Source organism: Sarcophilus harrisii, chromosome 3 (genome assembly GCF_902635505.1).
Source record: "Sarcophilus harrisii chromosome 3, mSarHar1.11, whole genome shotgun sequence".
Classification (NCBI taxonomy): Eukaryota; Metazoa; Chordata; class Mammalia; order Dasyuromorphia; family Dasyuridae; genus Sarcophilus; species Sarcophilus harrisii.
The window spans coordinates 540,369,262-540,386,313 of NC_045428.1; the positions used below are offsets into that span (position 1 = coordinate 540,369,262).

At 34.0% G+C, this 17,052-nt stretch overlaps 1 protein-coding gene across 2 annotated transcripts in view; it reads left to right on the forward strand.

The window, feature by feature from the left end:
* AGO3 (argonaute RISC catalytic component 3) overlaps window positions 1–17,052 on the forward strand; it is an 85,796-nt gene that overhangs the window by 35,483 nt on the left and 33,261 nt on the right. For both annotated transcript variants that reach the window (XM_031962138.1, XM_031962139.1), the window contains exons 4-5: window positions 1,269–1,477; window positions 4,724–4,860. In XM_031962138.1, coding sequence (XP_031817998.1) covers window positions 1,269–1,477; window positions 4,724–4,860 — 346 coding nt within the window. The remainder of the gene's footprint in view (window positions 1–1,268; window positions 1,478–4,723; window positions 4,861–17,052) is intronic.

Genomic DNA, 17,052 nt, shown 5'->3' on the forward strand with positions numbered 1-17,052 from the left:
AAAAAAAAGATGCTGGATCTCTTCAAATTGGTTAACTTTCTTTTTATAATCTTATTTTTCTTGGATTGTTCTTTTTTTCTTTTTTGGTTTTTCCTCAATTTCATTTGACTTTTGAATTCTTTTTGGGCAGGTAATCATTTTACTAAGGTTTTTTTTTTTAAACTTCAATATCCTCCTCTTAAGATGAACCTTGATCTTCCCTATTCCCACAGTAATTTTCTATAATTCAGTTATTTCTTCTTTGTCTGCTCATTAAAAAAAATAATAAACAAGAACTTGTTAATGTAATCACTTCTAGTCTTTGGATGGAGGGGATAGTGCCTCTGAATTCAGATCCTCTCCCATTTGACCTGGAACCCCCAAACCAAACACTTCATCTTCCTGTAAGTGCCCACAGCCAGCAGCTTTCCTTTCCCACTGCTTCTGTTCTTACTTCTGTAGTGGTTCTTTCTTGACCAGGGTCTTATCAGCAAAGTTTTCCTCAATCTTCCTCGACTCAGACTCCCAAATCCCCACACTGTCTAGGAGGTGAAAGTTTCTGTGGTTGGGGCTAAAGCTACCTAAGAGCCCAACTAATCCCAGGGCTCTCCCAACCCTTCCTGTTTTTAGGGAGCTAGAAGGTGTTTACACTTCACACTGGCCAAAACTCAGTCCTGGGGTCTTTTCTTTTGATCTTTTCTGGTTGTTCCAGAAGGACTACTGTTCTGCCCCAGATCTTATTTGTTTTTCACTAGTCTTTGTTTGCCTTGAGGTACAATTTTGTTTTGTTTGTGGGGGAAATCTGGAAAGCTTGAAATTCTCTGACCCACTCTTATCTTTCCACAATCCTCTCTAATGTATGTATTTTTTAAAGCTTTCACATAAATTTGTACTTTTACTTGGTTGTTTTTGCAACTATCGCTCTAATATTTTAAGCATTTGTGTTAACTGTTACATGCATTCTGTCTCTGCTTGAATCAGTAGTTTTTAACAACCAAAAAAAATCAATCCTTTTGTCAACATTTTAGTGATGAAGTTTCTTGACTACAGCCTGGCTAGGCCTCCCACTAAAGGTACTCTTTAAAGTCTGGCTCCATGTTTGAAACCTTTTTTTCTTTTGATGCAGAACATGGCTTATAACGTCCTACTGACATAGTCTTGATAGCCTAGTGATGTCCCCTCTGCCATGATGAAGCTTTGGACCTTAGTGGAGAACTTTGTAATTAAAGATCAAAAGCTATGTGGTTATCTTGTTAGATTTTGATTTGGTTATTTTTCCCTTTCAACAGGTAGATTTGGATGTTACATTGCCTGGAGAAGGTGGAAAAGATCGTCCTTTCAAGGTGTCAATAAAATTTGTTTCTCGGGTGAGCTGGCATCTGCTGCATGAAGTTCTGACAGGACGGGCTTTACCTGAACCTATAGAACTAGACAAACCAATCAGCACTAACCCTGTTCATGCTGTCGATGTGGTGCTACGACATCTACCCTCCATGAAGTGGGTCTTCTTATTTTCTTTGTAAAAATTTTTTTTTAATGAGGAGTGATTTGTGCAGATTTTTCTTTGAAATTTCCTCATTAGGTTACTTATGTTGATCAGGCATAACATATACAATCATCTGAAGTATAGCTGTATTTTCCTCCAAGATTTGAAGTCCTATACCTTATTGTGTCAGTATTCATTATATTTGTATTCTGATGGCTATTTGTGGTAAAATAGACATTGTGGTAAACATTCATCTTTTCTCTTAGCTGATTAATTTTTACAATAGTCTTAATGTTTTACATGTAATCTCATTTAATCTTCACAAAAAACCCTATTGGATCATATAAATATTGTTTACATTTCTCAGGTGAAATTGAGGCTTAGAAATTCTGACTTGCTCAAGGTCACACAGTAAGTGGTAGAATTAAGGTTAGAACTTAGGTTTTCTGATTTCAGGCTTGTTATTCTTTGTGTTAAACTGCAATATCTTTATTCCTATATTTAAATCACCTTATATTTTAAAATCTACTTATCTGGCTCTGACTTGGCCAATCAGTAAAGCATTTGGTAAGTTTCTATCATTTTTCAGGCACTGTGCTGGGCATTGGGTTACAAATACAGAAAATGGAGCCTCTCAAGGAATTCGTATTCTGATGAAGAGATAACAAATACACATGTAAATTTTATAGAATAAATGTAAAGAAAACAAATACAAGGTTATTAGAAAGGACACTAGCAGATGGAAAATAGGAATCAGAAAAAGCTCCTTCATGTAGGAAATGGTGCTTGAGCTGCCTCTCAAAGGAAGAAAGGAATTCATTGAGGTAGCGATGAGGAAGGATTGTTTCCAGGTATGGTGCATTCAGTGCAAAGGAGATTGTGGGAATAGGGACTAGAAAGATGATCATTTGGAATGAATCACAGCATATGGGAAAGATAGTGATATATTGAACACATAGATTGGATTAGATTATAAAGGGCTTTTAAAGCTAGGAAAAAAAAAAAAGCCCTAATCATATACTGGGTGACCTACATTCCTATGCTGACTTCTTCCCATCATTAGTCTTCTATGGATCATTGTGATTCAAACTGTCAATAAGATCTTCTTTGGCATATCATATCAGAACACTAGGATCATTAAGGGCCCTGGGCTGGGGCTGGCCAGGCCTGGGTACCATTTTACTGTTCTCAGCTTTAAGCTGAGCTGGGCTGGGCTAAGCTGCCCTCTGGTACCCAGTGGCTCTTCAAATATCTCTAGGCTTTCTTAAGGGAACTTTAGGAAACAGAGCCTTTTGTTTGCAGGTTGCAATTGCCTATTTCTGGTCACTCTGCTTTAGCACTGGCAGATTTATTCCTGTTGCCCCTGAATTTCTGGCTGACCTCTTAAATAGTTCTGGTAAGTCATTTAGTATAGTTTGTCATTGTATTTCTTGATCATTGTCTTTCTCTCATGCACATTTAAGGTCCTTGCTAGAGTAGGCATGTCTATGTAGACTCCTGTTCAAGCAACTATCTTGGCAGAACGACTGATGGTCTTGTTTCAGTTTTCATCCTTCTTAATCTTTTTTCTGTTTTATTAGACACTGTTGATAAATTTCTTCTTTGGATTTTTATGAAAATTCTTTCCAAACTCTCCTGTCTCTGTATAGATTTTTAATCTTCTTTGCTGGATTATCTTCCAAACCATGGTCTCCAACTGTGGATGTTCTCCCAGGCCTCCTTCTTAGATGCTTTTCTCCCCCTACTGATTCTTGGTAACCTCATTAGTTCTTTTGGTTTGAACTATCATCTCTCTGCTAGTGACTCCTAGATCTATATATCCAGCCCAATCTTTCCCCTAAGTTACAGTCTCTCATCCTCATTTGAATTGAATATTTATATTGGATATCTTTGAGGTATCTCAAAGTCAACATGTCCAAAACTGAACTCATCTTTTCCCAAAGCTTATTCTTCTTCCAAATTTCCCTACTTTTGATGATAGTCCTACCATCCTTCTATTATCCTTCATTGGTATTATTTTCAATTCCTCATTCTCCTTTACCTCATTTTAATCTTGTGCCATTTTTATTTCCACATATCCAACCCATTCTTTACACTTACATAACCACCATCTTAGTTTATCACCTCTCGAGTAGATTATTGCAAGGGTCTCCAAATTGGTATCCTTATTTCAAGTCTCTTCTTAGTTTATCTTAACACGTTGCTGTCTTCTGACCACATAACTTATCTACTCAGTAAACTCTAGTGGCCTTTTATTTTCTCAAGATAAAATATAAATCTTTTTGTTTGGTTTTTTAAAACTTTTTAAACATGACTTTATAAGACCTGTCTTTCTAGGCATTAATTCTCATTCTCTGATCTAGTCTAACTGGACTTTTCTCTACTCTTCAATCATGACTATCTCCCATCATTGTCTTTGCTCTGGCCTTCCCCCAAACCTGTAATGCCTTCTTTCTTCTAGAGCCCCTCTCTTTAAGATGGAGCTAAAGAACTATCTTTTATGTGAAACTTAAGCTTTTCCTGATTTCCACCCCCCACCCCCCGTTTTTTATTGCCCCTCTCCCAAATGACCATATGTTTAAGTATTTTGTATATATTTATACTAACTTTATAGTTATGTTATATATACATATTATGTTGTGTATACATATTTACTTATTGTCTCCCCCATTAGAATGTAAGTTTCTTTTGAAAAAAAGATGATTTCATTCCAGTATATGTCATAGATATGTTTTAAATTCAGGTCTTCCCAATTCAAGTCTGCTCTTCCATCATTTGCCTGGCTGTTTCCTGTACAGTAGAATCTAAATTACTAGTATGTTGGGAATGAGTGTTTTATCGTGCTACCACCTTATATTTTAGTTCAATTATAGAAGAATATCTCTTTTGTTTATAGCAACTTTTTATACATCAACAGTTACATAATCTAGACAGCATTTTCTAAGGCTTATAGAACTCTTGAATTTTTAAGCCATGTGACTTCTTGGAATGTCAAAATAAAACACTCATTCTACTAAACATATTTTTTAAAAAATACTTAACATTGAGTAATGATGAATAGTTACAATCCAGTTGGGTCCTTTTTCCTTTCCCTGACTAGGAAAATGTTCCTTTTATTTTCATATATTTGACATTTCTGTTTTTTTTGATAATATAATTGTATATGCTACAATTAAAGTTTCTAATATGTTCTAAGGGTTGTTTAAAAAGTCATGTAGAAGATCAATTGAATACAAAAAGTGATTTTTCTTTTTATAGATATACCCCTGTGGGCCGTTCCTTTTTTTCTGCTCCTGAAGGATATGATCACCCTCTGGGAGGGGGCAGGGAAGTATGGTTTGGATTTCATCAGTCTGTTAGACCTGCCATGTGGAAAATGATGCTCAATATTGATGGTAAGGAATCTGATTCTAGATTACATTATTGGTGTGACTTTTGTGTAATGGGATTCTCTGATAATAAAATCATAATTTGCATTTTTTGATGAGAAGACTTTGCAAACCAGTAAAAAGAGTCTTTTACAATTTAATTAAAGCAATAGCTTTCCAAGAATCTTATGATATGTTGTTTACAAGAAACACATTTGAAGTAGAGAGATACATACAAAGGAAAGGTAAAAGGCTGGAACAGAATCTATTATGCTTCAGTTGAATTAAAAAAAAAAAGTAGGGCTAGCAATCCTGAACTCATATCAAACAAAGACAAAAATAGATCTAATTAAAAGAGATAAGGAAAGAAACTTACATCTTGCTAAAGAGTACTATAGATAATAAACTAATATCAATACTAAACATATATGTACCAAGTGGTATAGCCTCCAAATTCTCAAAAGATTAGTTGAGAGTTGCAAGAAGAAATAGACAGCAAAACTATACTAGTGGGGGAGCTCAACCTTGCTCTATCAGAACCTAGACAAATTGAACCACAAAATAAACAAGAAAGAAGTTAAGGAGTAAACAGAATTTTAGAAAAGTTAGGTATGATAGACATTTGGAGAATACACTTATTTTTTTCTCAGTGGTACATGGAACTTACCCCCAAATTGACCATGTATTAGGGCATAAAAACCTCAAAATCAAATGCAGAAAGGCAAAAATAGCAAATGCATCTTTTTCATTTCATGATGCAATGAAAATTACATGTAGTAGAGGGCTGGGAAAAAATAGACCAAAAATTAATTGGAAATTAAATAACCTAGTCCTAAAGAATGAGTGGATGAAACAAGAGATCATAGAAACAATCAATAATTTCATCCAAGTGAATGATAATAATGAGACAGCATACCAGAATTTATGGGATGCACTCAAAACAATTCTTAGGGGAAATTTTTATTTCTCTGAGATGATTATTTGAATGAAATAGAAAAGGAGAAAGTGAAATGGGTGTGCAACTAAAAAAGCTTTAAAAAAGAACAAATTAAAAGACTCCAATTAAATACCAAATTTGAAATTTTGAAAATAAAAGGAGAGATTGACAAAACTGAAAGTAAGAAAACTATTGAACTAATAAACATGAAAAAACTAACAAAGTAGATAAACCTTTGGTTAATTTGATTAGAAAAAGGAAAGAAGAAAATCAAATTGCTAATATCAAAAAATGAAAAGGATGAATTTACCACCAATGAAGAGGAAATTAAAGCAGTAGCTATTTTGCCCAACTGTATGACAGTAGATCTGATAATCTAAATGAAATGAATGAATACTTAAAAAAATACAGATTGCCCAGGTTAACAAAGTAGGAAATAAATTACTTAAATAGTCCTATTTTAGGAAAAAAAAAATGAACAAGCTATTAATGAAGTCCTTAAGATAAAATCTTCAGGGTCAGATGGATTTATAAGTGAGTTCCACTAAACATTTAAAGAACAGTTAATTCTAATACCATGAAAACTACTTGGAAAAATAGAGAAAAAAGGGAATCCTACAAAATTCCTTTTATGACACAGATGTGGTGCTGATACCTAAACCAAGTAGGGTCAAAACAATGAAAGAAAATTATAGACCAGTTTCTCTAATGAATATTGTTGCAAAAATCTTAAATAAAATATTAGCAAATGTTGGACTCTTTACAAAGTGTTAAGCCATTGGAGTTGATTTAATCTTAGAAAGAGTTATTTTGGGCCAGAACTTGAACTAGGTACTAAGTACAACTGATCGAAACAATGCTTGTGTTCACACCTTTAGAGAGCTTATAAGTATCTAAGATCTCAATCGAGTTCACATGTTTGGAAGATTTCAGAGAGCATGCTGGGAGATATCCCACAATCCCACTCTCAGAGAAGTAGCAGTTCTAGTGAGCAACTCAGAAGAATTTCTCCGGAATATTGACTGGGGTCAGAGGAGCACTCTGGGAGAAAGCCCACAAGCCCTATCTCTCTGCCTGGCTCCAAGAGATCTTGCAACTTTGTCCTTGGCTTCTGCCTCTGCTTTCTTCAGCTCTCCAGCCAGCACCAAGTTGGAAGATACAATGAATCTCTCTGTACCTCCAGTCAATTCCCAAGTTCCAAGTGCTCCCTCTATTTATGTGATCTCCCAAAGGTTAACTCCACCTTCTGGAGGGAGAGGGATTCTGGGTTATCTCCCAGAGTGCTCTCTGGCCCTAAGAACTTCAAGGGAGGTGTGAATTCGGACTAAGCCCTACACGTGTGAACTCCATTGAGTACTTAGATACTTATGAGCTCTCTAAAGGTGTGAACACAAGCATTGTTCAATCAGTTCCACTTAGTACCTAGTTTCAAGTTCTGGCCCAAAATATCTTCTTCTAAGATCAAATCAACTCCAATGTCTTAACACTTTGTAAATATTCCAAGGAGCAAAAAGCTTACAGCAATTAATCACCAGAGTAATACACTATAACCAAGTAGGATTTATACCAATAATGCAGGACTGGTTCAATATTAGGAAATCTATTAGCATTATTGATTGTATTAGTAACTAAACTAACAGAAATAAGATTATATCAATAGATGAAGAAAAAGCATTTGACAAAATTCAACAACCATTCCTATTAAAAACACCAGAGAGCATAGGAATAAATGTTTTCCTTAAAATGATCAGTAGCATCTGTCTAAAATATCAGCAAACATCATATGTAATAATAATAAATAATAAATAATTAATGATAAAGATAATAATAAACAATAAATAAATAATAAACTGGAAGCATTCCCAGTATGATGAGTGAAACAAGATTGTCCACTATCACTGTTGCTCTTCAATATTATACTAGGAATGTTTGCTTTAGCAATAAGAGAAGAAAAAGAAATTAAAGAATTAGAAAAGGTAATGAAAAAACCAAATTATAACTCTTTGCAGATGATATAATGATATACTTAATTAACTAAATTAACTAAAAAATTACTAGAAGCAATAACTTTAGCAAAGTTGCAGGATACAAAATAAATCCACACAAATCATTGGCATTTCTATGTTACCAATAAAGTTCAAAAGCAAGAGGTACAAAGAGAAATTTAAAATAACTGTTGATAATATAAATTATTTGAGAGTCTACCTGCCAAGACAAACTGGGAACCTATATGAACACAATTACAAAACACTTTATATGCAAATAAAATTAGATCTAAACAATTGGAAGAATATCAAATGCTCATAGGTTGGCCAAATTAACATAACAAAAAATGACAATTCTGCCTAACTTAGTCTACTTATTCAGTGCCATATCAATCAAACTGTGAGAAATTACAGAGCTAGAAAAAATAATAACAAAGTTTATCTGGAAGGAAAAAGGTCAAGAATTTCAAGGCAATTGATGAAAAAAAAATGCAAATAAAGGTGGCCTAGTTGTATCAGACATAACACTATATTATAAAGCAGCAGTCATCGAAACCATTTGGTACTGGCTAAAAAATAGAGTAGTAAATGAGTGGAATAGGTTAAGTTTACAAGTCAAAATAGTTAATGACTATAGTAGTGTTTGATAAACCCAAATACTTCAGCTTCTGGAATAAAAACTCTCTGTTTGACAAAATTGCAAGGAAAATTGGAAAATAGTATGGCAGCAATAGCATTCCAAAAAAGTCTTTAAAAAAAGCTTTAAATAAGGGTGTACAAATTCATTCCATTGAAGTATTAAACATGGTGTTTGCACATAAGAAAAATTAAATCCTGACACTGTATCTGAACAGAATTTTCTGTTGACTAATTTTTGTCATTTTAACTCTTAACATGCAAGTTTTTCTTTGTGAAATTTACATTTCATAATAACAAACTGGAACAGTTATAATGACCAAAGATATTAGGTTCCCTTTTCCTCTTTCTTTCCAATGTTCTCACACCTTACTCCCCACATTTCAGCTCTACAGCTCAGCTATACTGCCCTCTTTGCTGTTTCTTGAACAGGATACTCCAGTTTATAGTTGTCTTCATTTTCATGGGATGTTCCCCATATTTGGAATTCTCTCCCTTTTTTATATTTGCTTAAAGTTGTAGGTAAAATTCCACCTCTATAAAAGACTTTTTCCAATCCCTTTTAATTTTAGTGTCTTCACCTGGGATTGTGTGTGTGTGTGTGTGTGTGTGTGTGTTTGTTTGAATGAGCAGAGTTGGACAAAGTCATCGGCCTTACTGTTTGAATGAGCAGATTCATCAGCTTATTTTCTCTTCCAAAATCATTGAAGGATGAAAGCTAAAGACTGATTGATGACCAAGGATATAGTAGATGACTGGTCTCCATTGCCTGACCAAGCTCTAAGTGCTTCACAGCTCCTGCTTCATCTGCCTTTATGGCCTTTGGAACATATTATTCTCATTTGCCCATTCTACCAGGAGAAGGCTTTCACATGCTTTGGATAGACATCTCTCTAATTCACCAACAACAGGTTTAAGGCCTACCAGTTACCCTCAACCTGGTTTATCTTGTTTGCCAAGATGGCTTATGGAGGTGTGGCGGCGACTGCTAGCTATAGCTTCTTGGAGTCACAAATGAGAGTTGGGTGAATCAGATGGAGGATGGGAAGCCCTGAAAAAGGCTTGGCATGCCATTACACCAGAAGTACTAGTCTTCCTGAATATTCCATATATCCCATTACACATTTAAACAATATGTGTATGTGTGTATTAAAGGGGTATATGTATTTCCTGTAGGAAGCTTTTCCCAGTCCCCTTTAACACACACATCCCAGGAAGTTTCCTATAGGAAGCCTTTCCCAATGCCTTTAATACATACACATTCATTAATTCTAAGAGGAAGGCCTTAGAATTAAAGGGATTGGGAAAAGCTTCCTTTATTTAGAAGGTGGGTTAGAATAGAGATACAATTACAAAGTTTCACTTGATAAATCTTGTATGCAATCTTGTTTTCCCCATTAAGTGGTAAAGAGAGGGACTGTTTTTATTTTTCTTTGATCCTCAGTGTTTAGCAGTGTCTGGAACATAGTAGATACCTAATGAATGCTTGCAGACAGATATCACCAAGGGATTCCCCAAGAAGCAGTTATAGGATGAATGCTTAATATTTTTGCAACTAAATTATTTTAAGGAATATATTGGAATTACATTGAGCTTTTACAAATAATAAAAGATCAAATGGATGAGTATTAACTAGAGAAAGTTTTTATTTTGCTTTTGGTAAATAGAAAGGAGAGAATCCAAATATTATGAGAGTTCTCAACTATCACTTATGATTAGGAATTACACACTTAGATAACACTCCACTGCTGAACCAAAAAGGCAACAAAATGAAGGACATGAGAAGGAAGAGTATAGGATTTAATAGTATGGCAGCAATACTAGTGACTGGAATACTGCATATAGTTTCACTTAAACTTTGAGACAAACATCCTAAGGCTAGAATGACTGTTCATAACTAGAGGACAAATTAATAATAATTAGAACTTTAAGAATCATGATGTTTGAGCTAGAAAGGGACATTATAGATCTAGTTGGGGAGTATACGAAGAATGAAAAAGTGGGAGAGTGGAAAACAGATTTATGAATTGCTATCAACACTAAATAGAAAATCTCATAATTGATCCTGGCAGTGATTGGGAGCTACTGAAGTGGATTAGGGAGGTGATGTTAAATTTGCAATATGGGAAGATGATTTTGGTAGCTGAATGGAGGAGAGAAGAGGTTAGGTGTGAGGGATATTATGAAGGTTAAGTAGACAGTGCTTGGCAATAGGTTGAATATGAGGGTTGAAAAAGTGAGGCATTAAGGATCAACATCATGAGGTGGGGTATCTAAGTCCTGGACAGCAACAGGAAAGCTAAGAAGAGAGGAAAAGTTTGGGAAATGAGTACAATTTAGGACATGTTGAGTTTAAGATGTGTATAGAACATCTAGTTTAAGATGCTCAATGGGTGGTTGGACATGTGATCCTGGAGGTCAGAAAGGTTTAGGACCGAATAAGTAGAATTGACAATCATCAGCATAGAGCTAATTGAATCCATGGGGCTGATGAGAATAAATTTGTATAAAGAAGAGAAGAGGGCCCAAGACAGAACCCTATGGGATACCCAGAGTTAACAAGCATGATTTGGCTACAGCTATAGACAAAGAATCTGAGAAGGAGAATGTCATAGTTAGATATTTGTGTCATAAAAACCTAGAGAGGTGAATACTAGAGAAAACAGGGTGATCAACAGTATTAAAGCCACAAATAAAGAAGAATGAGAATTGAGAAAAGGTTATTAATTGGCAATTAAGAGATCTTTAGAATCATCCAAGAATCACAATATTTGCTTCATGTCTTTCTGATAAGATCTCCTTTCAAAAATATCTGAAAAATTGATATAAATTATAAAAAGTGCCATTCCCTAATCTATAAAAGATCTAAGAATGTGAACAGCTAGTTTTCAGGGAAGAAATCCAAGCTATCAATAAGTGCATTAAAAAAAATACTCCGAATCGCTAATAGGGAAATTATACATTTCCTTATTTCTTAGCAGCTCTGTAGTTTCAGATCATATCAATAAAACTAAGATCACAACAAAAATAAAAAATTGCAACTCTTAAAAGAGCTATGGGAAACTAGATGCATGAATAAAATATTGTTTAAGCTGTGAATGAGTCCAATCATTCTGGAAAATTTTGGAACTATATAAATCAAATAAACCGTCCATGGTCTTTGATACATCTTTTCTCTATACGTACATATATACATTATACACACACACACACACGCACGCACACACACGCACACTTAAAATATACATAGTTACATAAATTTGAAGAGAAAAGTGGAAGAGAGGAAGAGATTATATTTAATTGGGGGCATTGAGAAGTAGTACCCAAATTAGACCTTCAAGGAAGGGCAGTATTTCAAAAGTGGCAATGAATTAAGAACACAATTTAAAACATAGGAATACACAGAAAAGGGGACATTATGGAACCTTGAGTTCTTGTTTTGCTGGAATATAGGCTAATTTTTCAACATTAATTCTTTTTTTTTCTTATTTTGTATTTTTTTTATTATAACTTTTTATTGACAGAACCCTTGCCAGGGTAATTTTTTTACAACATTATCCCTTGCACTCACTTCTGTTCCGATTTTCTCCCTCCCACCCTCCACCCTCTCCCCTAGATGGCAAGCAGTCCTATATATGTTGAATATGTCATAGTATATCCTAGATATGTGTGCAGATCCAAACAGTTTTCTTGTTGCACAGGGAGAATTGGATTCAGAAGGTAAAAAATAACTTGGGAAGAAAAATAAAAATGCAAACAATTTACATTCATTTCCCAGTGTTTTTTCTTTGGGTGTAGCTGCTTCTGTCCATCATTGATCAATTAAAACTGAATTAGGTCTCTTTGTCAAAGAAATCCACTTCCATCAGATTACATCTTCATACAGTATTGTTGTTGACGTATATAATGATCTCTTGGTTCTGCTCATTTCACTTAGCATCAGTTCATGTAATTCTCTCCAAGCCTCTCTGTATTCATCCTGCTGGTCATTTCTTACAGAACAATAATATTCCATAACATTCATATACCACAATTTACCCAACCATTCTCCAATTGATGGGCATCCATTCATTTTCCAGTTTCTAGCCACTACAAACAGGGCTGCCACAAACATTGTTGCACATACAGGTCCCTTTCCATTCTTCAATATCTCTTTGGGATATAAGCCCAGTAGAAACACTGCTGGATCAAAGGGTATGCACAATTTGATAACTTTTGGGGCATAATTCCAGATTGCTCTCCAGAATGGTTGGATTCTCAACATTAATTCTTACTAAACCCTGTGTTCCAATTCCTCCCCCCTTTTCCCCATCCCCTCCCCTAGATAGCAAGTAATCCAATATATGTTAAACATGGTAAAAATATATGTTACGTCCAATATATGCATACATTTTATTCAGAAAAATCAGATGATTTAGGTTTTAAGCATGGACAATTAGGATTATATGCTGTCGTCAACAAGAAAAGTAGAATAAAGGAGAAGATGATAATTTTTGGATGTATACTAACTAGATATTTGTGTGGAGATTCCCTATTTGGAATGTGAGGCTGTAGCTCTGAGGAAAGAACTGGGTTTCAGAAATAAACATAGAAATCATCTGTATAAAAGTAGTGGAAATTATGGGAGTAAATGAGGTCTTCATTTATTCTAATGAAAGCTAGAAAGATAGCCCAAGGATAAAGACTAATGGAGCATTTATATTTTAGGAATTGTTTGCTCCTCAGACTTTGAGAATTCATTGTGGCATAAACCAAAGAGCAGAGTATCTGGGAAAGATGATTACATCACATAGAGAGATAGATATACACATATACATATATATATACATACATGTATAAACACACACAAACACAAGCACTTTGGAGAGATCACCATTTGATACTTATATTCTGATATATTTTATACTATATTCTGATATATCTGAAAGAGGAAAACAGTTTAGTATAGAACATATATACAGATGCCATTTTAATTTGTATCTTAAGTACATAACAAAATTGATGTGCTGAGACATCAGATAGGAAGAGGTCATTTCAGACTAATGTTCAAGAAAGAATTAATGGAAGAGCTATGCTTGAGCCTAGTCCTGAAAGATTAGTAAGATGTCAACAGGTAGACATAAGCTTTGCTATAGCCAAGAATGGCAAAATAGAGTATGACACAGAGCAAGGATACAGAGGCACTTGAAAAGTCTATGGAGAGAGATGAAAGCAAAGGATTTATCACATTTCCTAAGTTTGTTAAAGTGCTTGTGTTTGTGTGTGTTTATACATGTATGTATATATATATGTATGTGTGTATATCTATCTCTCTATGTGATGTAATCATCTTTCCCAGATACTCTGCTCTTTGGTTTATGCCACAATGAATTCTCAAAGTCTGAGGAGCAAACAATTCCTAAAATATAAATGCTCCATTAGTCTTTATCCTTGGGCTATCTTTCTAGCTTTCATTAGAATAAATGAAGACCTCATTTACTTTAGATATTTTTTTTCTAAATGTCAGTTTCTTGAAAGTTGAGATTATATATTACTCACCTTATTATTTCCCAAACAACCTCATTTACTTTAGATATTTTTTTTCTAAATGTCAGTTTCTTGAAAGTTGAGATTATATATTACTCAACTTATTATTTCCCAAACAACCAAATATGGGACCTTGTATAAAGGTTTTCTGTTTTAATAAAATTGAGTAATGTAGGTTTTATGTGGTTTAAGAGAGTTTAGTGTTTACTATTTGCCAAGTCCCATCCTAGAAACAGAAACAAAGACATGTTCTCACAGCTTATAACCTAGTAAATTACTTTGCTATAGAATAACATAATTCAATGCTGAATATCATTCTAAAAATTCATTCGGCATATATAGATTTATAGAATATGCTGTTTCCCTAAGGATTATTAAATCCCATTTCCCCTAGCAACCTAAAACTCAGCAAGTTTGAGTTGAAAACTTTCTCAGCACACTTTTCGAGCTCTTTTTTTAAGAAGTTATATTTTTGTATCTACCTTTCCAGAGAGAAAAAGTTTCTAGAAAAAAAGTAGGGAGAGTAAATAATATATAAAATATGGTTAACCAATAAAAATTAGTCTAAGTAACAATGTTATAGGCTTTTCATGATTTTTATTTTCTTGGATTCATAAGGGGAAACCCTAACTTAAAATTAGAAAACAGTTTAAGGTAATCAGTTTCTATATCAATTATTGGAAATATTACAAATAGTCTTTTTATTCTTCTGTACTTATGGTACATAGTAATGAAATAGTTACTGAATAACTTCTTCCTTTTAGTAAATTAAAAGTAATTTAGTAAAAAAATTTTTTTTTGCATTTTATTTTTTAATTTGACCCATAAATGGGGGGGGGATGATTTATCATAGAGATGAAATTTTAGATATCTTGCAACTATTCTCTAATACTGTTGTTTTACTTGAAAAAATGCTATTTTCCTTCCTATGCCATGCATATACTTGATTTTAAAAGTACTAGGTACCTACTTTGTGTCAGTACCATCTTAAGCTGTAGAGAGACAAAGATAAAAATGAAAGATCCTTACCCTCAAAGAGTTTATGTTATGCTGAGGGAAGTCAGTTATTGAACTCATTTAAATAAATACAAAATACATACAAAGTCATTTGGTAAGAACATAAGGGAGTGGTGACTATTACTACTTCAAATAAAAGAATAGGCCTCATCGAAGAAGTGGCACTTGTCTGAAGAGATTTTGTGATGAACACACTAGGCTATACAAAAATACTGAGATGAGAGGTGCACTATATATTAAAGGAGATTGGCCACTAAGCCAATTTTACTAGAACTTAAAGTGCTTGGGGCAGAATATATTATAAATCTGCAAAGGGTGGGAAAAACCTAGATTGCGAAGGACTTTAACAGCCAACCAGCCAAGAGTATATTTTATCCTAGAGGCAGTTGTTGTTAGCCACTAGAGCTTTGATGGGTAAGGGAGGGAGTTGTTCATGGTGAGACTTGAGTTTTAAAGGCGTAAGGATAGGTAAAGAGATAAAAAAGATCCCTATTTGCTATTGGTGTGATGGTTTATTTGGAAAATTCTAGACAATTGAAATAAATTGATTAGTTGCAGATTTAAAAAAAAATCCTCAAAAATTAGCTGCGTTTCTATATAATGATAACACAATCCAAGAGACAATAACAAAAAGGGAAACTCATTCCAAATAATGATAAAATGCATAAATTATGTGGAGGTCAGTTTTCCAAAGTCCACAGAAGATGTGCATAGATTCAATTACAAAGTGCTCATTAAATGAATAGTTTAAATAGCTTGAAAAATGTTTGTTCAGTACTCATGCCTAGACTGTGACAATGTGATAAAAATGATACTTTCAGAATTAATTTATACTCAATGCTATGTTAATCAAATAATCAAAGAAATACTTTACAGAATTCAATAAAACAATTAACAATTGACTTGGAAAAATAAAAGATCTAGAATATAAAGGGAAATAAAAAGAGTGAAGAAGGAGTAGTACTTCCCAATCTCAGACTGTATTATAAAGCAATCAACCATTTGACCACCTTTTCTTCTGAAGATTTATACTCAGTTTTGCTGGATAGGTGATTTTGGGTTGTAATCCTAGCTCCAGCTCCAATCCTGGTGGTAGTGTTTTTTAGCACAATAGATTTTATAGCTATTGTGGGGCAGGGACACTTCTAACAGCTCTAAGGTAGAAAAGAGTGCTTGTTGTGGTAAGGTTCCTCGAAAGATCTATGAAAACAACTACACAAAACCCTTCAAACTTGGACAGTGTATCTTTCACCCTGGAAACAGAGACCTACTTTAAACAAAGAGTTAAAAGCTAAGTCGTAAGCTAGGAAAATGAGCAAACAACAAAAAGTTTCTGATCATTGAAAGATATTATAGTGACAAGGACGATCAAAACACATTCTTAGAAGATAACAAAATCATAGCTCCTACATCCAAAGCCTCCCAGAAAAATAAGACTTAGACTTAAGCCATGGAAGAGCTCAAAAGAGACTTTGAAAATCAAGTAAAAGGGAGGAAAAATTAGGGAAAAGATTGAGAGTGATAAAAGAAAGCAAAAAGCTAATGAAGAAAAGAATGTCTTAAAAATCAAAATTGGCCAATTGGGAAAGGAGGTACAAAAGTTCACTGAGGAAAATAATCAAGCAAATGGAAGCTAATGAGAAATCAAGATACAATAAAGCAAAACCAAAAGAAAGAAAGAAAGAAAGAAAAAATGTGAAATATTTCCTTAGAAAAACAACTGTCCTGGAAAGTAGAGATAATTTAAACATTATTGATCTACCTTCTGAAAATCATGATCAAATAAAGAGCCTGGATATCATTTTTCAAGAAATTAACAAGGAAGACTGTCCTGATATTCTAGAACCAGAGGGTAAAATAGAAATTGAAAGAATCTACCGATTATCACCTAAAAGAGATCCCAAAATGAAAACTCACAGAAATATTCTGGAATTCCCAGGTCAAGGAGAAAATATTACAAGCACCCAGAAAGAAACAATTCAAATAGAATCACAGTCAGGATAACACAAGATTTAGTAGTTTCTACATTAAAGGCCTGGAGGACTTGGAATATGATATTCTGGAGAGCAATGGAGCTAGGATTACAACCAAAAATCACCTATCCAGCAAAACTGAATA